Raw genomic sequence first — 25,120 nt, 5'->3', positions numbered from 1 at the left:
CTATGAAAAATGAAAACTCATAGGCTAAATTTTAGACTTAATTATAGCGTGATATTTAATAATGAACAGAGAGGCTAGGCACAGTGGCTTGCACCTGTAATGTTAGCACTTTGGGAGGCTGAGGCAGGCGGATCACTTGAGCCCAAGAGTTTGAGAGTAACATGGCAAAACCCTGTCTCTACAAAAATTGTACAAAAAAAATTAGTCAGGCATGGTGGCACACACTTGTAGTCCCAGCTACTCTGCAGTCTGAGGCTGGCAAATTGCTTGAGCCCAGGAGGTTGAGGCTGCAGTGGGCCAAGATTGTGCCAAAAAAAAAAAAAATGAACAAAAGTTGTGAAGATATATTTAGACTACAAGTAAAAACAGATTGATTATGATCTTTAATGAAGTTATAACATGCTCCTTATCAAGGTGCTATCTTAAAGCTCATGAAGATTTCAGGGCCTGAGAAACACCTGTCAATGTCATTAACACGAATTCTCAAAAGCCAAGACAACAAAACCCAACAAGACACCTGTTAGAAAAGCAGCATTTTAAATGACTTACCAAAAATAAAAAAGAAGAAAAAAAAAGACTTTCTCTTGGAGATAATAAAAGGTATCTTTATAGCATGCCCAACGTCTATACCATCAGATCCATTTGTTTTGGATGGAGTCTAATTCTGGTGCACAGGCTGGAGTGCAGTGGTGTGATCTTGGCTCACTGCAACCTCTGCCTCCTGGGTTCAAGCGACTCTCCTGCTTCAGCTTCCCCAATAGCTGGGATTACAGGTATTTGCCACCATGCCTGGGTAATTTTTGTGTTTTTAGTAGAGACAGGGTTTCATCGTGTTGCCCAGGCTGGTCTCAAACTCCTGACCTCAAGTGATCTGCCCACCTCAACCTTCCAAAGTGCTGGGATTATAGGTCTGAGCACTGCACCTGGTAGATCCCAATTTTTTGTTAATGCTCTAAAACCTCCCAAAGACATACTGGAGAAGCAGAAGGAGAAGAAAGATTGTTCTTTGGGCACTTGTGTTTTTAGACGTCATAGTAGATAAGAATAAAGAATGTCATTTTGAAATGTATTCTCTTTGCTGAAATCTCAAGAGAAGATTGCACTAACTTTAGCCTCTTACTGATCAACTCAACATAAGTGGAGATTAAAATATCTTAAAAAACAAATGCCAGGTTTCCTGTCATTAGTAGTTTCAGTGGCCAGGTTCTGAATCTTGTTCCTGAGTCTCTGTGGGTCCCTTCCACATGTAGGCTGGTTTTGGGGCCCCAGGGATGGTAGTTATCGTAGCCATGAGCCTCACTTGGGTGGACTGTCTGCTCATGGGGTCAAGAGTGTATTCAGGCCACTTCCTCCACATGGGAAAGCACCTGGGAGGCAAAGACGAGAGAGACCAGGGGAGTTCCCTGGAGGCCAGTTAGGCAGTGCTGCTGGGTGGGGAGTGGGTAAGGGCAGATGGAAGGAGCCTGAGTGTGACCCCAGGAAGCCCAGCATCTAGTAGTTGCTGTTTTCTTCCTCTGGAAACAGGGTTCCCCCCACCCCCTGGTACCCTGCACCGGTGTCTGCTTACCTGCTTGTTGGCTGGCATGGCCTGGTGAGAGGGGTCGATGGTGCTGGGGAGACTGCTCACCATTTTGGGGTTTGCTGCTTTGCCTTCGGAGGGCTTATTGTGAGTGGATGATTTTCGGGAAAAATTACTCTGTTTCCCAGAGGTAGCTGCATGCACATTCAGCAGAGGCAGCAGGGAGCTGCAGGGAGTTCTTGAGGAATAGTTGTTCTTTGGATGTGTAACTGCAACAAGAAAGTGCTCAGTGTTACGAGCTGCACCTTCAACACTGCTGCCTCAGTAACCCATTAGGAAGTGCTAGAAGATGAAGAAACTGGCCAGGATCTCTACAAAAACTTTCAGAAAGTTTTCTTTTGAAAGATGTTATTTGAAAGGGCACCTTGGTGCTTAAGGGAACAACCAAATTTCTCCTGTGGGAATCACTGAACTGTGATTACAGCATAATCATCCAAGTTGTGAGACATTTGTAAGAAATAAGACATATCTGAGCAACTTAAATATTATTCTTTAGGTCAAGAATCACCAAGGGAAAAGAGATAATGAAACCTCAAGATTCCCTCTCTGACCCTGTCTGTAAATGCACTCTGTCTCGAGATTCCCCATTACCAAACCCATTCTCACCTCCCTGATCAGTTCCCTGGACCAATGGGTACTGCAGACACAGAAAGACTGGGAGCTATGTGGGCACTCTGGCCTGTCAGAGGCACGATGTTCTTAGAGTTTGGGAATGGGGTGATACTGGATGTTAGGAATTCTGCTACTCTGGGTCAGGCATATCCCCCAAACACAGGGCCAGGCCTGCTAGCCCCTAAAGCATCTTGTATATTTCATTATCGCTCCATTATCCCACCTTTAATCAGCCCCGTTTTCTGCAGCCTCACTGCAGATGTGCACCAATTCCAAGGTCATAGGCAAGGCAAGCTGATCAGGCAGACCCCCATCAGGGCTCAGGGCTCAAGGCTCAGGCAGGTCTGCTCAGCATTTATTATGACCATTCCTGCTGCTTTGGAAAGTGATGGTTTCTGCTGGGATGATTTCTATGTGATTACACTGAATTGGAACTGGAGGGAATCAATTCAAGGATAAAACCATGACTTCCCTCTCACAGTTCACCAGAATCTGACTGCCAGCTAGAGCTTTCTTTGATTCTTAAAACTGTCACCAATTTTTGAAAGCTATTTTGTCTGTTCCCTTTGATGGATCAGGTTTAATCCCAGGGTTCTGCTAGAGGATTAGGCGGGACCAGTAAAGATCACAATACAGGAGAAATGGAAAGGCCAGGGATGCATTCCTGGTGTCTTCATTGTATTGGGAAGGTGTGACAGCAAGCTGGGCCTGTCCAAATGTGACCAGGGGATTTCTGTGGCTCCTGTGCTCACCAGATTCAGTTTTAGAAGGTCATTATTGTCTGCAGATCAGGGACCACTATTTCCGGTTCACTACCGGTACCTGTGGGTTCTCAATGTGCTCTCAACAAAGCTGAGAAGGAAAAGCCTTCGGACAATTATGGTCTCTGTCTTTCAGAATGGACACCTGGAATTTAGTAAGAGACCATTACTCCCACTAGATGGCACCTGAAATGCTCAGGAGGAAAGGAGGTGAAGCGGTGCCTCCCCACCGCACCTGAGATGGGTGACAGGGCATCACTCAGCATCACTGTCTTGCTCATTGAGGGCTGACGTGGAAAGAAGGGTGGGCAGTTCCCTTTACAACTGTGAACCGGACTGTTCCCTTTTTTTTAGAGATGGGGCAAAAGCTCTGGATAGAGAATGGCAAATAGGTAAATTCTTTCATAAGGAAGAGTATGGGGGAAAAAAACGAAAATAATTTTTAAAAATTCAGTCAGAAAAATCAAATAATTGCCAAAGATGTGTGGACAAGGATGCTCACAGCAGTGTTATTTATTTTATTTATTTATTTGTTTTTTGAGACAGAGTTGCACTCTGTCGCCCAGGCTGGTGTGCAGTGGTGTGATCTTGGCTTACTGCAACTCTGCCTCCTGGGTTCAAGCAATTCTTGTGCCTCAGTCTCCCAAGTAGCTGGGAATACAGGCACACACCACCATGGCTGGCTAATTTTTGTAGTTTTAGTAGAGACAGGGTTTCACCATGTTGGCCAGGCTAATTTTTGTAGTTTTAGTAGAGACAAGGTTTCACCATGTTGGCCAGGCTAACCTTGAACTTCTGACCTCAGGTGATCAGCTGTGTTATTTTAATGGTGAAAAACTAGAAGCAGTCTAAATGCAGCAACATGAAGACTGCTGACATCAATTATATTTACAGAAATGACTGGTTAAATATGTTGATATGAAAAAATATCTACCATAGATTGTGAAGTGATAAAAGCAAATTGTATTACTATACATGCATACAGTATAGCACAGTATAGTTAATTATACCGTAATAGGAAGTGCAGCCAAATCTTGATTTTTCAGCTGACTGCAAGGCTGTGGGTTTCTGCATCACTCACTAGTCCTTCTTTCCTCCTTGCGGCTGTCCTTAAAGCCACTTCAGTGCTCGTTCCCACCTCCCCTTGTGGTGTAGGGGAAAATATAGCAGCCAATTTTGTTGCACATTAGCTGCTCTAATTAAGGCTTAATAGGGAACAAGCCTAAACCTAATGGCTGAGTGGAGTCTTTCATTATCTGCAGACCTCACTCAGCACAGAGAACCAAGGGCAGAGGCTCAGGGCATTGCTGAGGAGCTCACACAACAGCTGGGCCCTGCACAACAATAACTGATTGTTTCCAGACATGTTAGGACACGTTAGGAAGACTCACTCTCTGCCTGACAAGTTTCTGTAGAACCAGGGCTATTTGAAATCAGAGAGGCAGTTTAACTGATGGTGTTTAAGAAAAGTTTGCGAAAGGTATAAACTAGTTGACCTGTTCTGTTCCACTTAATAAATCCTGGGGATTTACCGAAGGGCAGTGGCATTTGAAGACTCTAAGTTCAAATCTTGACATTTCTGGTGACTTGTGTCATGAGCTTAGATCATTAAATCTTTTTAGACCTCATTTTAGCCCCCTGGGGGGACTGCCCACCTGACATTTCCTATAGCAACTCCAAATAGCACCAAGCTTACTCACACAGAATTATTTAGCAAGTATGCAAAACTTACTTTCTCCACAGAGCATGATTTGGGCCTTCAGCTGTTCGATGTCACAGGAGAACCGGGCAGCTTTCCCGAGCTCTTCATCATATTTACGCTCACTGACAAAGTGCTGGAGGAAAGAGATGGAAAGCAGGAGCCCCACGATTACAGAAATGACCGAGGCACCCTGTGGATGCGTTCACTCTGCTCTTCCAGCGCGCACTGCGGTGCTGACCTGGTGGGGATCTTTCCAGCCCTGTTGCTGGAAGGCTTTGTGCTCAGTCTTGGTCCTGACCTGGCTGGGGCATGACCATCTTCCTGCCTGGGGAATATGTGGCGTCCTGTGTTTCTCTTGTCTGGGCCTACATGGAATGCGTGTCTGACTCATCTATTTAACCTTTTAGCACCCCTCGCCCTCCTAGTAATTTTCTGAATTGCATTCTGGTAGGGTCTTCTGAGTTTGGCCGAGTGCCTGCTAAGGTATTGACCATCAAGAGAAAACATGTCGTCCTTCCTAGACCCCCATCCCTATTTTAATAGGGAACCGGGAAGTCCACAAAGCCTTTAGTGTCTGGAAAATACAATCTTAAATGGCAGAATTTCAAGTGCTGTGAAAAGAAGTGAGAAAGAGATTATTTTTCAATTCATTTAAAATTAAGATCTACATCTAGAAGACAGGGTGAGAAATACAGAAATAACTGTGACTCAGTTCTTTCTTGAGTTTACCAGGGAGTTTAGCAATGGCAAGGAAAACAGATACCACTAACTACAATACAAGGTGGAATGTGATTGGTGCTTCAGGAATATAAAAGAGGAAGAAATTATTTCCTACTGAGGGCAATGGGGAAAGATTATGTAAAAGAGAAATTAAAAAAAAATTATTGTAACACTTACCAGGCACTGGCCAAATTCTTAACAGATAATCTCATTTCATCTGATCACAGTATTATGAAGTCAGTACTATTATCTCTATTTTACAGATGGGGGAGTTGGGGTTCTAAGAATCTAAGAGAACATGTAATTTATCCAAGGTCACAGAAGTAGGAAATTTTGCAGCTGGACTGTTTCACTCCAACGCCTGTGCTACTAACCGTTTTATGATGGGTGGGATTTTGACAGGCAGAAATGAAACTTGGAAGATGAGTTGATTTCAATAGACCAGGAAGCTGGCAATTTTATATATCTTACTTGATGTTCTAGCAAGCTGGGATTTTTGTAGGGGGAGATGGAAGTTGGCATATATATTGGAGTCCAGTTGAGAATTTTTTTCTGAGGGGAAGGAGATATAATGGGGGAAACCAGATCTGCTTTGGGAAATTAAATCTTCGTGGAGTATGAGGCTAGAGGGAGACAGTGTAGGCAGAGAGACTAGTGAAGAGGCCACTGAAATTGGCTGGGTGGGAGGCCACAGAGGCCAGAGCACAGAATGTAAGAAGAGAAAGGCCACTGACACCCTCAGCACCCTCGGGCAAGGTCCTCTCCCCACAGGGCCTGCTTTCGGACCCAGCCAGGAGGGGGGTCACTTGCCACTGTCTATCATTGCCAACCAGTTTTATGCCCCAACTTGCAATCTTACTCCTCAAGCTAGCGGCAGCTGTGTCTTACAACCACTCTAGTTTCCTGGAAGTGGGTAAGAAGCTTAAGGGCGCGCGCACGTGTGCGTGTGTGTGCGTGTGTGTGTGTGTGTGTGTGTGTGTTCCTGGTAACCATTTCCCCTTCTGGTAACTGTACCCTGACACAGTTTCAAAGAGCCATAGTCTCGGTGGGTCTGGCAATCAAGATGTCACACCCTGTCTGGGCCAAATGATGGATATGACCCAAGTGGAGGCCAATCAGAACCTCTCGCTTAGGGATCTGAGCCGAGTGGGGTGGTACAGGGCTGAGGGTCCCATAGGAGCGTGTCTAGTGATTATTGCTTCTTATTTTACCTGAGCCACCCCAGTTCCTGCCTAATTGTTGACCTGAGCCTTCAGATAGGGCTCTGCTTTGGTGAGCTATACTCACATCCTTTCAAATTCTACTTGTCCTTGAGGTTAGCCAGGGTCAGTTTCTGTTGCATATCAATGAAGGAATCAAATAAATATGTATTAATGGGTAGTATTCTTAATAAAAATGCGACTAAACTAGAAAATAATATAGGAAAGAAATCTCCACAGACTGCATGCTTTCTAATCCTCACTGTTACACTACATTCATGCTTCATGTGTGTGTATATACCTGTGGATGTGTTTATATACATACCTATAAATCACAGTGTGTTAAAATAATATCCCCCATCCCAGCTATAATTCATGGCCAAGTTACTTTATTTGGGTTGGTCTCTACTGACTGACAAAACAGCTTGTACTTCTCCTCTGGAGTAAAACATTCCTTCAAAACACTTTACACTTAAACACAGTGATTATGTGGGTCTTCCCCCTTTTGTGTTCTCTATTTCCACCCTGTGAAAGAGAGCTAGGTGTAGATGTTAGATCCTCAGAGAGCAGCACTCTGTGGATGCAAAACAAACATAATGGGGATCAGCTCTCTGGCTCAGGGTTCAGGCTGTGATATTTTAGAACTGACCTTAATTTCTGCCCTGAGTTCGGCCAGCTGCATCTCTGCCATCTGACTGGCAAGGTCAGTAAGTCTCTTTAGTTCTTCTGCTTTCTTCTGACGAGTGGTCAGGATTTCCACTGCCAAATGAGGAGGAGTCACACATTAGGGCCAGAGATTGAAACATATTAAATAACTTAATTTCTTGGCATCAGTTCTCGCTCCACAGACTGATTGCTTTGTTGGACCATGACTGTGTTTTCTGAGGTGGTCACGGAGGCGGGTTTACCCTTGGTGTCTACTGCCAACAACCCTCCTCCACCAATCCCCAAGCCAAACAGTCCGTTCTGATTCACTGTACACTCCCACTCTGCATTTTCTTCACTGGTGTCTGACCTCACTTATGGAATTTAGACTTTTGAAATTTGTCAGTTACTCGGAACAACGATCTCTGAAAAACAATACTTATTAAAGTCCTCTCTGAGTGATAATGCAAAGACAGGAAGTCCACTAAGCAGAAATCATTCTATATGTGCTACACTATTAAACTTTAACAGCAGCAGCCCTCTTGAACTTTAACACATACTCATTTAGGGTGACTAGATGTGTTATTGGAATCTGACATAAAAATCTAACTTCGTCAGTTTTTTGTGAGCCAAAAATGTCTCTGCTTTTGATACTTTGCAGATATGTTTCCATTCTGCAAAGAAAGAGAAGTTCTACCCCAGAGTGTCTTAGGTCTTTCTGTAAGTGTCCCCAGTGGAAAAATTTCGAGAGCGAGTGAGGCCAGCTAGAACTAGATTCGTGTGAATGTTTTAGCACCTGCACACGTAGAGAAGACACTAAGGAGTACTCGGGCTCCAACATTTTCACACATCTTCAGATGAACTAGAGGTTTAAATAGATGTAGTAACCTATCGGTTAATTTGTGTTTGTGTGTTTATACATGTGTTTCCCAAAAGATTATGGAGCTCAGAAGCAATTAATACAAACGCATAAGATGAGGTTTAAATATGAAGTTGGATCTTTCAATAGATAGACTTGTGGCTCTCTAATTCAACTCATATATGAATTGTCTTCATTTCTTTGGGATGAGCATTTTGAGTTATGAGAAAAGAGGTGTTCATCTAAGATGACATGCATGTTGGACTCACATTCCATGCTTGGCAGAACAAGGATCAACTGCTTTATTAGACCAGATTCACAGCACACACGCAGGGCCAAACAATATGATTTCTGATTTTAAGAGTTCTTATTACACAAATTATCAAATGATAATCACCGCAAAAGCCCCCAAAAAGTACAGAATCCACCAAGAGTTAAGATTCCCTGCAAATCATAAACCATTCTTTAGACACACTGAAAGACATAATCTTTTCATGCTGATATCAATGTTGAGATGTTAATAAAATAATTAGTCTATAACACATACAGCTTTATCGTCTGTCAAACTATGCTAATCATGCTTTGATTATTTAACTGGGGCTCCTCCTGATCCTCATTTACAATACCATGTGGCCGGGCAGACGGATCTGTGCCTAATAGTCTTTCTGAATACAGGGGAGCTAGTGAAAAACTTGTCTGGATGATGAGAGTGAAAGGAAGTTTCATCTCAACGTAGACAATATATTGCTGAGTGATGTCTCAGGACACCCAGTTGGACCAAAGGTCACAAAAAGGGTGGCTCACCATCATTTTCAGCCAGAGTACATATGTCTTGTTTGGTCCACACATTGCTTTTACAAATTAATTGCCCACATTTAAAAATTAGAAGATTCCATTTGAAAGCTGGCTCTCTGGCATCTCTTAAAGTACTGGAATTTCTGGCCACAGTTGGTCAACATTCCTACATGGCAACAAGTGGCTGAAACCAAGAAGTCACTGCCCTCCTTAGATGGAGTCGGGCAACCAGTGTGCCACGGTTTCCCCCTGCACCTTTTGGCACATTAATGTTACCTATCTGTTCCCTGTGAGCACCTCCAATCATTCTCGGGAGTACGGTGTGAACTGTACCATGTAGTTCTTTGTGTCCATGGCACCTAGTACCTACTTGGTATACAAGGGGTGTTCAATATGCTTGTTGAGTGAAGAAGTCAATGAATGAATTAATGAGTTACTTAAAGGGAATATCTAAAGAAGGATGGGAGTTCCTTTTCTACAGGAGTCACTTAAGACTGTTTAGGATTCATACCTTTGATTAGTTATGTGATTTGTTTGCCATTATAATTCAACATATGGATGGGACTAACATCTACAGCATAAGAAAACAATTCAAGTAGGAAGATGAAATGAGATACATTCTTCTTGCAAACTAAAATGAAAAATTAATTCTATGCTGGGCGCAGTGGCTCACATCTGTTATCTAGCACTTTGGGAGGCTGGGGCAGGAGGACTGCTTGACTCAGGAGTTCGAGACCTGCCTGGGCAACAAAGCAAGTCCCCTATCTCATCAACATAATAATAATAATAATAAAAAATCTAAAGGCCCAGACTTGAAAAGCGGCTAGTAAAGGGGTCAGCAGACCCTCAGTGATGACACAGTCCAACAGACCTGACTTTTCTTCATGGATCATTTGTGAGATTGGTGACAATTAGGGGTCATTGTTGTTTTTGATTAAGTAGAACTTGGGCATTCATACCAAACAAAAGATTTTGTAGAAATAGATATAAATGGGCCCTAAAATAGGAATGCAGGTGCAAGATCACCAATAAATTCTGAGTTTACACTTATGCAAATATGCACGGAAATAAATACTTTGCATCAGCAAGTGTTGGAATGAGTTTTACATATAGTCTCAGTAACATTTCAAAGCCTTTCGTTATGAAAAATGCCTTAAAACTTGAGATCTAAAGCCAATATTCTTTGGTGGGGGGGGGTGGGGAATGTTTTCACCTCAAAAACATCAATCACACAAGCAAAAAACAAAAACAGATCAGATCTTAAGCTTCACTGATCCTGTAATTTAAAATAGAACAATAAGTATGTTTTGAAAGCACCATCCTTTTGGAAATCTGTAGAGGGAGACAGTTCCATACAGCTTAGGTTTTCACTGCATTCAAGACTTAATTAATATTATGCGTGTATAAACAGTATTTGGTATGCTGAAATCCACTTTCTCAATAGGATTTATCAATTCCTTCAAGTTTTTGAAACACATTGGAAGCTTGCTTATATTATCTGAACCATAGAAAATCTTAAGGCTTCTCAAACAATAACCCTCAGCAGAAAATATACTCAAAATCAAGGTTGGCGCCAGGAGCCAGAGAAGTGGCTCCTTAAGCACAAAGATTCTTTGAAATCCTTTATATTCCTTAAAAATTCTTGTGAATTTTGTATTCTACTTCATAATTTGTTTGTGTTACTACTAATTTACAAAGTAATGTTTTCTTCCCTTATCTCTAGTGAACTTGACACCTGTGAATTCCTGGGGATAAACATGAAGTTTGAGACCCTAGCACTACAACATGCTTAGTTTCTTCTTCTGTCAAATCTGTGTAGGAATTGATGACATCTTGGAGGGTTATTGTGGAAATAAATGGAATAACATATGTGAGGTGTTTAGTATAGTATACTCAAAATGCTAACTCTAAATATTATTAATAAAGTGAGATCTATTCATCTAAAATATACCTCCTCTTTTTTTGCACTTACACGAGTGTTTATTAACATTGGTTCCCACAGTCTATAGATACTGATTTATTTACAATAACTCATTTAACAAACATTTATGAAGTACCTACAGAATTCTCAGCACTATGTTAGGTGCCATGAGGGATTTAGGAGATTCTGTTATAATTAAGGAAATATGGTTTATAACGTCTACGGGAAATGGAAAGTGTGAAAAATTCTCTTGAGACCACAGAGAACCAAGTTAAAGAAGGTGGTTGGAAAGACAGTTCTGTAGTTAATGAGGAGAAATCCATGGTTTCTTCTATCTGTGAAGAAGACATAGTGTTGATGCAGGCTTGTTATTTGAGAGATGCAGTAGAACCCCTGATCTCCATTTTTTGACTGTAATATGAGGGGGTCGGGGTAATTTGCTAATAAGAGCTCTTCCCTTTTTGCACACATATTGTATCAGGCTTTGTGTCAAGTGCCTGTATTTTTTCACTTTATCTTTATAATAACTACTTGAGATGGATATTATTGTTGTTGTTATTTTTAGTACAGGGTCTCTATTACCCAGGCTGGAGTATAGTGGCATGATCATAGCTTGCTGTAGACTCAAACTCCTGGGCTCAAGTGATTCACTCCTCTCAGACTCTAGAATATCTAGAACTATGGGCACATGCCACCACATGTGGCTTATTTATTTTTAATTTTTATTTTTTTAGAGATGGGGGTCTCACTATGTTGCCCAGGCTGGTCTCTAACTCTTGGCCTCAAGCAATCCTCCTGCCTTGGCCTTCCAAATGGTCTGGGATTATACATGTGAGCCATTGCCAGAAACCTCAGACTTTGAGAAGTCAACAACATGGTTCAAGGACACACAGCCAGTTAGAGATGGAGGTTGGACTTGAACTCGAACTCAGTTCCACCTGCCTCAAAGGCATGCAAATGGGCTTCCCCAGGGCTGAGGGTAGTCCAAAAACCTGCAGCACCAATTACTGAGGTTAGGTGAACCCTGTCAACCAATCTAGCAGTTTCAGCTAGCCTGAAAGCTTGATGAGTGCAGGCTTTACATCTGTTTGCTGTTTATCCTGGACACAAGGAAGCCCACGTATTTATTGATTTACGTTTTTAAAATGGGATGCTCTCCAGAGATGCTCCAAAGTCCACAGGTCTTGGCATCAAACATTATCATGTCCCAAGAAGGAAGAATGAGTACACGAAACCCGAGGTCTTTAGTTAACCTCTAAGAAAGTGATGATGTGCTAGTGACTTTCTGTTTTGGTTCAAGAGGATCATTTGTGTCTGTGTTGGTTGTTAGCATTTTTATCCTTAGGATGTAAAACTAAAATAAGCTATAACTGAGAAGTAGGGAAAATCCCAAGTTGTGTGTATAATCTACTTTTACTGAAGATATCAATAAATTTCATAAGAATAAAATAATTTCACAATCAAAGAGATTAATTACCTAAATATTCCGTAGCTTCACCCTGGATCACATTAGTTTCATTTAATAAAGTTTGCTCTATTTCAGGGTTCTAAAATGTTGCTTAAAATTATTTAGATGCCTGACTAAACGAGGTCTGAAATGAATAACAAAATAATTGAGAAAACTGTGTAACAAAAATAATGATAGCTATTTTCCACAAAATGACACTTGAATTATGGCCTAGGTCCAGACAAGAAAAATAGAAAAGAATAAAGAATCTGGTCTGATCTTTCATTCTGGCAAAAAGAAAGACATCACAGTTAAAGGTAAAGGGATTTCACTGAAATCTGGTTAGGGCATAGATCGCCATTTATCCAATTCATCTCTGGGTAAAGATGAGGAATTTAAAATGCCCAGGAGACAAGAATTGAGCTGAAAAATAAAGTCTTAGGGGCCCCATTAACACAGAAAACTAAATTCAGTAATACAAGACAGCCCAGCACAGTCACTTGCAGCTTGATGTGAATCTGACTGAGTAATCTTGTCTTTGTTGAAATTTCCAACTCATGAGCCTCAGTCTATCTAAGGCGGTAACTCTTCACTACTACTCAAGTAACTTTACCACAGTTTAAAGGTTTTTAAATCAGCATAAAGGAAATAAAACAAGTCAAACCAAGAATGTCAATATTTTATGTTAAATTTAGGATTAAGTTTTGCAATGATCAAGATAATCTGAGTGTGTTCATTATTTAAATAGAGAATTTGGTACATGAAGCAATCTGATTTGTGATTTTCAATTTAAAATATGGAATTGATTTCCTTTTGTGGTTTTAAGTTGGCACGTGTCAGTGTATTTGATGAAGTTCATGAATAGAACTGGAGTATTTTAAGAAAACTCTGTTTAGTATACCTTTAATTTTGAATTATTAATCTTACAAGAGTTACTTAAAAGCATAGGAACACGTTGCTTATTAGGTTTGCGAGTTTGCCTTGTCCGACATCTGAAGTGCTTAAGACAAATGGGATATATTAAATTTATATATGTAATTTAAAATGTTGAGGGGAATTTAAGTAATTAAGTTTCAAATGGAACTACTTTTCTAGAAAAATGTAATATGATAAACTTAATTGAACCTAAAAAAAACCTAGTAAAAATGATGATGTAAATAATATACCAAGATTTATAAGTTGTAAAGACTTAAAATTGTCTTAAAATGTAATACTAAATTCAATGTCATTTAAAATCCAATTAACTATGAGGTCTTTATGTGCACAAATGTCCCCTTGGACTTCCGAAAACTCAACTGACACCTATTATGTATTGAGTGTGCATCTTGCCATGCAGTCACCTGTATGAGGTGAGTGTTACAGCTATATCCTTTTGCCAGATGATGTAAATGAGGTTCCAGGGGCTAAGTGACATGCCTAAGGTTACAGAGTTCATGAGCCAAAATCTCAGTATAAATTTTAGGACCCAGCTCAGAATCTAGTATCATTGTCAGTCTGACCTATGGATTCCTTCTGATTGGGAAGCTCCTAATCAAATAACCATGTGCCGTCTACTTACTGGCTTCTTCTTTAACTTTATCCATTTCTGCCATTAATGAAACTTCTTTGTCAATGATGCTGGGGAAAAACAAAAAGAAAAGCAAAGAATGCTTAATCAAAGATAAACTTTTAATAAGCAATGAAACAAAAGAAAAATTATTTTCATTAAACAAAGTACAAAATTACCATAAATATTTCAGTGCTACAATGCCAGCAGTATACTCTGCCTCTCCAAAAAATGAGGCGATGTGGAAGGGATATTCCCAAGGATTACATAGTGACATCTGCTGATTAAATCATTGTCAACAAACCTAAAAAAAGTCTTTTAGACTTTCAGAATTGTGCTGCTTTGAATTTAAATTTGGGAATATTTTTGTCCTATGCATTCCAAAGTTCCAAAACAATATAATAAGTATTTGAAAAGCTGGCACTTAGGTCGTCAAGAACTGTAGTTCCCATTGTCTCTGTGCTCCACCCTGAGAAATTCTGGCTGGGAGGGAAGGAGATGGGCCCAATTCTGCTGCAGATGGTCCAGGGACCGTACTTTGAGAAATACGGTCTGGGTCAATCCATCCACATGCTCAACAACATGAGTCTCTGCCTTTCTCAATCTCCTGAATAAGCATTTCAAGATTCTAAGGAACTTCTCATATTTCATTTATTTTTTGGTTAGTCCTTTGAAGAGGCATTACCTGCATAGAGCAAACAATGATCTGCCCCAAAGTTTGCTTCTCTCCTATCCCATCCCAATCCCCAGTTCTCTAGTTCCCCTCCCAGAAATAATGCATCATGACAAATTTCTTATATGTCCTTTTATAGAGTTTTATGTAGGAAGGAGTGAAGAGAGGTTTCATCAAAAAGGCAGGGAGCTGTGCAGGGTGAGGAGCCTGGGAAAAATCCCCAGGGTGGGTGAGCACAGATGTCAGATTCCTTTACATTTTTAGTTTAGCCATACATATTTAAATATGTATCTTTAAAATATAAGGACTTTTGGGGACCACAATCATTTACTATTAATCTATAAAACATTCACAATAATTTAATATCAGATATCTACTTAGGATTCAAATTTCTCCAACTTTCCCATAGATCTTTTTTTTTTTTTTAAACAGTGTATTAAAACTAGGATCTAAACAAACCCTGCTTCCTTCCAATTGGTTGATTGACTCTTAAATCTGTTTTAATCCAGAGGTTCCCTCTCATCTGTTTTCTCATCCCCTTTGCAATTTATTTGTTGAAGAAATTAGGTTGCTTGTCCTCAAGAGTTGTGCAAGGTTTGAATTTTGCTGATTACATCCCCATGGTGTTATTTAGCTTGTTCTTTTGTATTTCCTATAAATTTGTTATTAGATGTAGACATTTGATTAGATTCAGGTTTTATTTTCTTAGGAGGAACACTTGATAAGTGTATTGTGTCATTAAGTGTGTGTTGATAGAAGTATATGATATGAGCTACTCTACCTGAAAAAAAAATCAGACTGAGTTTAATCAAATTTCTACATCTAAAATAGCAAATATATAGGAAATACAAAAGACACTCGCTTTTTTATGATCTTATCAGCCACTGACAATTATTGCCTAGATTTATAGGTTTTGCAAAATTGAGACATTCACATTCCATCATTTCTCCTTCATTTATTTCCTGGAATTCTTCCATAAAGAGAAACTTTGTCAGCTATTTGGTTATCACGAAGTACAGTTTGTATAGGTAAGGTAGGATGAATGCTTGATTCTCCCCTTTTATTTGTTTTCAAAATGATAGTTGGTTCCTTAGCTTCCTTCAAAGGTAATCTAGAAGGGTGTGTGTGTCTGTGTGTGTGTTTTTTTTTTGCTTGTTTGTATGCTTTAATTATACACATCAATTACAAACTCATATTTAATGTGCTTCAATACACTGTTGTTATCATCTTTATTACTATCAGATTGTTCCATCACATGGACTTTTTCTTCTCCATCAGATGCACTTTTGCAATTTAAAGTGTGTTGAAAATATATTTCCTCTTAATTTTGCAGTATTTGTCAAACTTCTGGGATATATCTATAGTGGTTTGGGGGCTCCTCAGCTAGATGATGCAGCCTAAATACTTGAAGAGTAAAGGACTGTGTACTCAGGAGCTCATCTCTTCCCAAAAAGGAAATTCAAGTGGAAAGGACTAATTGCGCAGTGCATGGCAAGTTCTCCAGAACTGGGCTCTAAGCCTAGTCTCTCAACTGCACACAGCATCAGCAATCCCCATGACACACAGGGCTTATGGTCACTGGATATGATCACTTTAGTGTAACCAACATATCAGGATGCCTGTCCCTTATCTATTTGTTGACATTACATAGGTATGATGTCAATGTGTGTTTTTTTTTTATTATACGTTAAGTTCTGGGGTACATCAGCAAACTGACAATGTGTTTTAAATATAGGAAATGCATGATATAGAAAGGTGTACAGTGAGAAGGAACTATTTTTTCCCACCTCTGCTCCAACTAACTCAGTTCTCCTCCCTAAAGGTCTCCAATGTTATGAGTTCTTGCGTTTCCAGAGACTCTCTATGTATCAGCCAGCATATATTCAGTAACTGTATGAAATGCCGGGTTGAGTCAATAGGCTTTGTGCTCCTGCGTTTTTGAGCTTCTCTGCTAAGTTCACAAACATAGCATGACAGAGGCAACTGTGTATGTGTTTTGATTATTTATAGCCTTCTTAGAGAGGGGCACTTCTACCTTAGTTTAGAAAAACAAAGACTGTTCGAGATAAACTGTTGGAGAGACATGGTGAAAATCTACAGATGTGGAGCCAAAAGTCCAAACTACAAATATATGGTTAAGCTACTCTGCTGGAGGACATATTTTGAATTTGTATCCCTTACAGAAAGGGAAGAAAGAAGAGAGAAAATTTAGCATGATGATATTCTTTTTGGGAGTGCTGAGAAGGATGTGAGAGGACCTGCCAGGACTCACTGGGGAAACAGGGAAAAGCAGACAGAGAGGAAAGAAAGTGACAATGGCAAGAAGAAATTAGGATTCTCCTCCCCAAATCGACTAGAAGGATTTCTAATAAGAGTCCCCAGATTTGGAGAGCATGCCTGGCACACAACTAAGGGAAATAGCTGCATGTGACATGAGACTGGCATGTCCTCAGATGCCCAGTGGCAGGAAGAGGAGCAGACTACAGGCAAAGCAGAGGCCCCGGAGGCTGGGAATCCTGCCGCCTGTGTGTGGGGGTGGTGGAATGATGTGAGAAGGGCCTTTGCTAATTTATCAGCTACAAGACCATGCTAATACTTTTCTTGATCAAATTTGTTAACATGATTTTATGCTCAGAGAATTTACAAGACCGACATTTGGGGTATAATACATGTCCCCAGGTCTAACACATATTAAACAAAGCTGGGTGTTTATAAACAACGGTTAGTTCAGGCCTTCTGGGCTAGCAACAGGAGGGAAGAAGGTTTACACAATAAATTGTTAATCTGCTTAATGCACACCCTTGAGGAAGTGAAAGAGCCTGTAAAGTTGGCATCAAACCAGGCTTCTGTTCCTCTGGGTGTTTCCACAGAAGATCATCCTCAAGCATCACAGTAATTCAAGCTCTGCTATCTATGGGTGGCTGCTTTAAAAACTCATGTGCACAAAGGCAAGCCAGTAACCTCTGCTGACTCAGGACCCAGCTTGGAGCTGATGAACCGATGCAAACGAAGATCGGGGCCAGCCTGGGGCAGATAAACCCGACCTACCCTTGAAAATCTCAATGTGTAGACCTGAGGGTTCCCTGGTTTTGCTTTCAAGGCAGTAGGCTTGTCAAGGGAAGAATAATGGTGGGAAGTGGATGTGGAGGAAGTAGTAAAGCCAGCCTGTCCTTTGGCAGGCTGTCAGACAGTGAGGAGCCAGCCTCTCATCAAGCGCCAGACTAAAAGAAGGTCGAAGAGGAAGGACCATGCCTAAATCCTTCTAAAGGCCCATAAAGCCTGGGGTGCCTGAGTGGGTCACAACCAGTTTTGGAAGTAATTTCATCAGTGCCATTTGCACGTCCTGTGGAATCTTCTTAGAGATACCAGGACAGAGATAGACACGTGTGGATAGTCAAGTGCGGCTTGACGACTCCGCAGGCTGGATAAGAAAAGAGGGCACTTGGCAAAGCCCCGGTATGGAGTTAGCAGATATGGAGGAAGGAACGAGTTCCTTGGAGAGGAATGACATTAGGGAGTTGATGAGTCACTGAAGCATCACAGACACTATCAAGAACCACATTCTTACTGTGGAAGCTGCAAGGTCACACACTGCTTTCGAGGTACACCTATGCAGACACATATCAGCCCTCAGTTGCCTCAAAATGTGAGCTAATCATAAGAAACACTTTCTGAGTGCAGATGGTGGACCAGGCACATTAGGTAGAGCGCCAGTGCCTTCCTGGAATGATCTCATTTAAGCTTCCTGACATCCCAGGAGCAGCGAACCTGGCTCTCTCCTTGCCACAGGGCCTTGAAATGAGCCCTCCCCTTGGCCTTGAAGACAATTCTTCTTCTTAACCTTGCTTTTCTTCATCTAATCAGCTCTGAGTCCTCCTTAAGGTCTTTGCTTAATTGTCACTTCCTTAGGGAACTCTGATTACGTTTTTAAAAACTTCTGTTCAGTTTCTTGATCTTAGACTATTACGGGTTGCTCAACAAAACTTTCTTGATAGTGATGAATGTAAGGCAAGACAACATATTCATTTCTCTGTGGCATAACAATAATGAAACTAACTAGTACATTGTGGTGCTTGCATATAAATTACATTTATGCAAAACTTTTTGTAATTTTGGTTATTGACAGAATCCAATCATTTGAGACATAAGCTTATGAATAAAGGTGTATTGACACTCACCAAACACACAGGGTTTGGCTCAGAGTCAAAACAAGCAGTTTGCAAATTGTGGTGGTTTAATTCCTGAAATTTGTTCTTCCACGACTAATCATCTGAAATGCTGAGTTCTGAATATTTTTGCTTTTCAACAGTGATCTGAGTATTTGATAGAAATACATAACTCTTTAATTGGCTTTCCACTGGCACTAAAAGTTCCCTAAATGGTTAGGTAAAGCCCTCTGGAGGGCACCAGGCACATCAAATGTGTTTTACGTAATCAGAGCTCCCATAAAACCCACGTGGACCTCACATGTTTCAGATGTGCCCTTTCTCCTTCTAAAAACACATCTTCTCATTTTAGCCAAACTGCCTGGATAGTAAAATTTTATTTTGTTGCCATAAAAAAGCTTTTATTATCAAAGCAATAAGGTGCAAGGAGGAGATTACCATGGCAAAGACTTTACAGTTTATTATTATATAGCTAATCACAGAGATAAAGTGTCATTTTAGAAAAATGTTTCCACTGTCTTGATTCCTTTCTATAGAGGACTAATAATGAAAAGAATCAGAAAGCCTCTTTAGTAGTAATAGATTTATCATTTTCTGCCCTTTGAAAAACTCTTAAATTTGGAGACAGAGGCACTGAGTGACAAAACTGATTCATTTGGAAGCTTGGGTGAGTCATTTCAGGCCCAGTGTTCTTCAAAAATAAAGATGCCACCACACAGAGGCAGCCACAGGACCATCAATATGGTTGTTAAGCTGGAGAGCAGAATCTACTGGTAGATACCAAGGAATGAAAGCAGAATTTCAAACGGGAGGTGAAGAACTCAATCTGTAACAACAGCCTGGGACCATCTGATCCCAGACAATTTTGCTGCAGAACCTTCCTGTGGAGAAAGTGCTTCAGCTGGGGCATCCTCAACTCATCATCTGCCAAGCTGACAATGCAGAATGGGAGCATCAGGAGGGAGGCAGGCCCAGCAGGAGGGGCATGCTGTAGGAAGAGAAGGTGGGGACTGCTGTGGAGAAAGGATGCTAATGAATGCTGATGAATATTTCAGCCTTCCTGGCCTCTACCAAATAGCATAAAGCATGCCAAAGACTGATAAGCCCTATAGCCAGGCTTCCCTGCATAAAGAATTTCCATTTCTTTCACTAAAAACAAAACAGTGGTACAAAAACATTTCTCTTCACTGTGGGCTCTGCTCCTTAATGCAAAGGAATAAGAACTGTGACCAACAGTTCTAACATCCCTTGAGAGGGATGTCAGCTGGGATGACAGCCTAGTAGTGCCCAGTGGCCACCACGTGGGCCTTGAGCTGGGAATCTAGCCCTGTACTAGCTAGCACTGAGTATCTGTGTCCTTTCCCTAAGTGATAGAATTTTGCCCATCAGTTGGAAGGCAGGAAAACTTCCTTTATACATTTAAGGCGTAATGTACTTTCCATGAGTACCATTTCTAGTCCCACTCCCCAGTATTACCAGTAATTCTTGGGCCCAGGGCGAAGCCAGTCAGGGGTTTCAGCTCACCAATTTCTCAACTGTTGCAGCTGTCAACAAAGATGCTTCCCTGGCTTAACAGCCACAAATGCAGCAAGACTGTATGGTTCTGTATTTCCCAGTCAGGAGGCCTGGCAGCCCTAAATGTAAAGAGTACTCACGCTCTTGCATACTGCCAATTCCAGGCTCTTCCTTGCTCTGTTTTGCTCCCCATCCTGTCCCCTCTCCTGTACCCTCTATGCTGGTTACTGGTGTCGTCCCTCACCCAGTGTCCATGACTCCTCTTTCTTCACTTCCCACAAGGTTACATCCTCTGAAGTCCACCCCAGAAATGTCTGTCTCTCTCATGCACCTCTCCACTTCCACTGAGTCTTATGTAACCCTGAGCACATTATCAAGTCCTTGGCTATTTGTGGTTGTTTATTGTTACACTGCTGGAATTCCCAGGCCTGTCACCTTCCACTCTGTATATATGTGCATTTAGGTTTTACAAAAACCTGAATTCTTTTCAAAACTGAAATACAATAATAGATGTTTTTTTCAAATTGGTCCTTCTAAAGATTTCTTGAGTGTAACAGTGTTACTTGGTAAACACATAAAACCCAACATACATGTCTACAGCATGTAGACTGGGGTTAGCACACAATCCTTTGAAAAGCTGCCTGCTAATCATGCCCATCCAAGAAATACAGTGGCGGTGCCCCAAGCGTGAACCACACTCAACACACAAAGCAAAGTCAAAATCCATCTTACTGTCAATAAACATCAATAACTACACTCAATTGCCAATTGGGCTGACATTTTATGTCTACTTTTATGAGAGGCAATACAATGTGTTAATATTGTTTAGTCTGTGTATTTGATGTTGGAATCATACAAAGATTTGAAATAATGGTCAATAAATTGTTCATCGTACTGTCTGAGGTGTATTTCTGCAATGAGACACACAGATTTAGTATAAGGACTAATTCTCAACACTTATAACATTTTGGAGTTCTTCAAAAAGGACATTATTAATTTAAAAAAACACACAGGGATTTCTTTTTCTTATTGGAATTTTTTAAATGACAGAATAGCATAATCCCATAATATGGACACCCTACAACATCAAATGTTCAACTGAAAAATCTATATTCCTATGTTTGGAATTTTACATATGACTCTGATGAACAATAGAAATTTTTATCTTTGCTAATTACTTATTAGTTCAGTTTCTTTTCATGGAGATCACTATTCAGGGAAAATAACTTGACTGTCTTTCAGTTTCTATGACTATAAAAATGCAGACTCCCCTGCTTCCCCTTTTATACCTACCTCTATGGAAAGAGAAAGCAAACTATTCTATCTGTGAATGTTAATTGTCTTATACCACAAAGGTTCTCTTCAAGGACCTGAGTTACACATTGCTCTTCACATTTTTATTTCATTTTACATGCTCACTCTAAAAAACTGGAAAATATTAGAAAGCAGGATAAAATGAAACAAATTTCACTAGAAAAAACTGGAAAATATTAGAAAGCAGGACAAAATGAAACAAATTTCAATATAAATAACTGGAAAATATTAGAAAGCAAGATAAAATGAAACAAATTTCAAAATAAAACAAAATAAAGCAAAATGCCCCTTTGTCTCAAGCACAAAATAGAACCAACCACTCTGATCCCTGTTGTATTTCCTTCAAAAAAAAAAAAGGTAGGGGGAAGGGGAAGGGTGTTTGTAGATGCCATCATGGTTGTTGAACATAAGAACATAAATAACAGAAACAGAAACTGGAAGAAACTGATATGGTACAAGAAGTGCTGGAAATGCTGGGCCACATTCATCCCAAGGCAGCCAGGCCTAGCATCCTCTGCTCCTGTGTGAAAAGGGGAGGAGAGGGGCCCTTCTCATTTTGGCCCAGAAGCCTCTTCCCCACTGGCACCTCCAGTCTCAGGTGGTTACTGCCCATGGTAAGGCCCTACCCTAGCCCAGGCTTCCAGAGTGGAGCACAAATAAAATATTAAATTTTATGTACTCACTTTTTATTCTAAGTAGACTTTCCTAATCTTTAGTACACAGATTAACAGTAGTACACATGTATAATTTATAAATGAATTTCCTGATTTGAGAGGGATGTGCTCAAAATTCATTTGTTGATGGAGTGAGACCATCATCATTATTTTTATTTTTACTTTTTTTGTTGACTCACTGCAACCTCCATCTCCTGGGCTCAGGCTATTCTCCCACTTCAGCCTCCCAAGTAGCTGGGACTACAGATGTGCAACACCACATCCAGCTAATTTTTATATTTTTCGGTAGAGACAGGGTTTTACCATGTTGTCCAGGTTGGTCTCGAACTCCTGGCCTCAAGCAATCTTCCCACCTTGGCCTTCCAAAGTGCTGGGATAACAGGTGTGAGCCACCACGCCCAGCGGAGACCATCATTATTGATGGAGGTAGGGTACTCCTCCCTGAGCACATTAATGGTCTTTCTTGCTTCTGGTTCCTGTGTTGCTTCTTCTCCATGGAATATTTTTTCTCCTTTCTCCAATCTTGCAAATTTCTAGTCTTCCTTCAAGATCCAGCTCAAAGGTCACCTCTGCAATGGAACCTTTCCTAATGAGCCAAGCAGAGTTGATTTTCCCTTCTCCCAGCTTCTTTCCAGCTTGTTTACATCTGCAGCCACTAGACCATGGGCTTTTTTTTTTTTTTTTTTTTTTTTTTTTTAAGACTGTTTTTATCCCTCAGTCTTTCTAAAAGTGTTCCTTCAAGTGTGGTATGCAAAACACCTACATTTGTACTCAGTACACTTATTGAATGGAAGATTCTTGGGTGATACCCAACATCCACAGAATCAGAATCTCTGGGAATGGGCCCCTTGATGCTCCTCATGCACTCAAATATTTGAGAAGCAGTGACTTGACACACATTCATTTATCTATTAAGTGGATGAATGAAGAAAAGGGAAGAGAGAGGTAGGGAAGGCATGGCAAGACGAGAAAGGGTAAGGGGAGCTGTTTTGGTGGCAATTGGGACATTCAGAACTGGCGGTCTCTTTGCCTTACTTCTCTCTTCATCAAGTAATAAAAAGTAAAAGTCATGATGAACTACCCTCTCCCATAGCTGGAATCCACTGCATGCTAAATAAATAAAAAGTTGGAAAGGATAACTTATTCCCAGTGTCTTGGTGTAGAGGAAAGGAAATTTCCCAAATGCTACTCTGGAAAAAAAGAGAATCAACTTTAACTGAACATCTCTGATGGGCCAGGCTAGTGATTTTCTAGAATGATGTGATAAATGCATTACTTGTATATGAATTTTCACAAAACCCCTAGAAAGTGATAACAATACTTGTTTTGTAGCTGAGAAGGAGTTAAAAAAATTCAACCAGCTTCAGAGCTCGAATATGTAGAGATGAGATTTAAATCTTATTCCATCTAACTCTACACCCTGTGCCTCCTCATTAAGTGGTTAATAAACCTTGAAAAATGTGTCTTTTATTAGAATATGGCCTGGTAATAATCAAGAGTTTATAGTCATGTAAGCATAATGTAGTACACATATAAAGAATTCTATTTTATTGGCCTTTGATACGGCCATTCTATATGATTTGTTGCTGACTTAGCTGACAAACTGCCCCAAATAACTCCTTAGTCTCACTGTACCAGTCCAAAAACCAGAAATAAGCTCCAAGATCTATTCTGAAATTGTGATCCAGGATTCACTTTTTAGTATTTATTTTATTGTATTTTATATTTATATTAATATATAAGAACAAATTCATCTTTTTTCTAGTGAAAATAGACTATATTGCACATATTTTTTTTAAAAAAGACCATACTCTAGTGTCCTGTGGGGATGTGTAGATAGAACAATTTGCTTATTTCCTCTTTATTTTTCTATTTTATGATGAAAGCGAACAATTCCTTTTCAAAAGCACGTTCCTGGGCTCGTTGATTGGTAAGCTTTCATTTGCTGAAAAGATTCAGAAATCTTTTCCGACTTCAGGCTGAAATTAGAATCAATTTCTTGTCCTCCCGTTCTTATTGTGGGCCTTTATTCTGCAAAGAAGCCTGCAGTGCCAGCAGAGCTGACTGCCAGTGCCCAATGTGTGGCTGACATAACGTATGGAGGTAATCCACACATGTAGCTCAGGAAGGCTATTAATACGAGGTGCTATTTATGCTGGTTTCCTGGGGACGGTACCTAAACTGAAAAGGCCAGTTCAATACTTTTTGTATTTATCAACCTGCTCTTCCTTCACGTCAACTGATTCATTCAGTCCTTGCAAGGACCCTGGGGAAACATCTATTGCAGAGAAAAACCTCAGGAAGGAAAGAAAATAGGAAAAGAGAAGCTTTCACCTCCAAAGAGTAAGCTACGTCTATTTAGAAAGACACATATTCACAAACGAGGCAAGATTTGAAATATACTGCACCACAGGGACTTGTCTTAGTCACAAAGTCACGGGAACCTTGAGTTTCTCCATGTTATATGGGTATTTGCCCTTTCCACAGTTTCAGAATAGGTCCTAGAGCTTATTTCGGTTTATTGGACTGGTGCAGAGTGAGGAAAAGGAGTCATTTTGGGCAATTTGTCAGCGAGACAGCAACAGAAACCATAGATATGGCTCTCTTGAGGCATAAATATATTTATTAGCCTCTTTCATTATTGTCTCTTGGTGTCTCTTGCAAGTAAGTGTTCATCCCCATACTCTCTGTTCCTTTAACTTCTGGCACAGTATTGAATATTGGGTGTGGGGAGAAGGAATAAGTTTGTTTAATTCTTTCTACGGTGCTTTGTGCAAGTCACAAGCAGGTGGGCACTTAGAAAAGCCACTTGATGAGAAGGAAAGGGAAAGTCTGGTTTGTATGGATTTTGATCAATGAAAGGATTGTATTCATTTCCACAGCAGAAAGAGAGACCTTTTATTAAATGTCTTTTAAAACAAACCATTAAAAAACACAATCCAAACTTGATTTTATTAAAAAACAAAACCAAAAACACAACCTGATCTCTTTT

The 25,120-nt window shown here is 40.4% G+C and overlaps 1 protein-coding gene across 9 annotated transcripts in view; it reads right to left on the bottom strand.

Annotated features, from left to right (window-relative positions):
* SPATS2L (spermatogenesis associated serine rich 2 like) overlaps positions 1–25,120 on the bottom strand; it is a 168,201-nt gene that overhangs the window by 6,154 nt on the left and 136,927 nt on the right. For all 9 annotated transcript variants that reach the window (XM_017545196.2, XM_017545195.1, XM_037744529.1 and 6 more), the window contains 4 exons: positions 13,799–13,857; positions 7,223–7,332; positions 4,685–4,787; positions 1,568–1,788 (listed from right to left, as the gene is read on the bottom strand). In XM_017545196.2, coding sequence (XP_017400685.1) covers positions 1,568–1,788; positions 4,685–4,787; positions 7,223–7,332; positions 13,799–13,857 — 493 coding nt within the window. The remainder of the gene's footprint in view (positions 1–1,567; positions 1,789–4,684; positions 4,788–7,222; positions 7,333–13,798; positions 13,858–25,120) is intronic.

This window comes from Cebus imitator, unplaced genomic scaffold (assembly GCF_001604975.1).
Source record: "Cebus imitator isolate Cc_AM_T3 unplaced genomic scaffold, Cebus_imitator-1.0 Scaffold178, whole genome shotgun sequence".
NCBI lineage: Eukaryota > Metazoa > Chordata > Mammalia > Primates > Cebidae > Cebus > Cebus imitator.
Note: the sequence above shows the minus strand (reverse complement) of the source record. Positions and strands in the feature narration are given on the sequence as shown.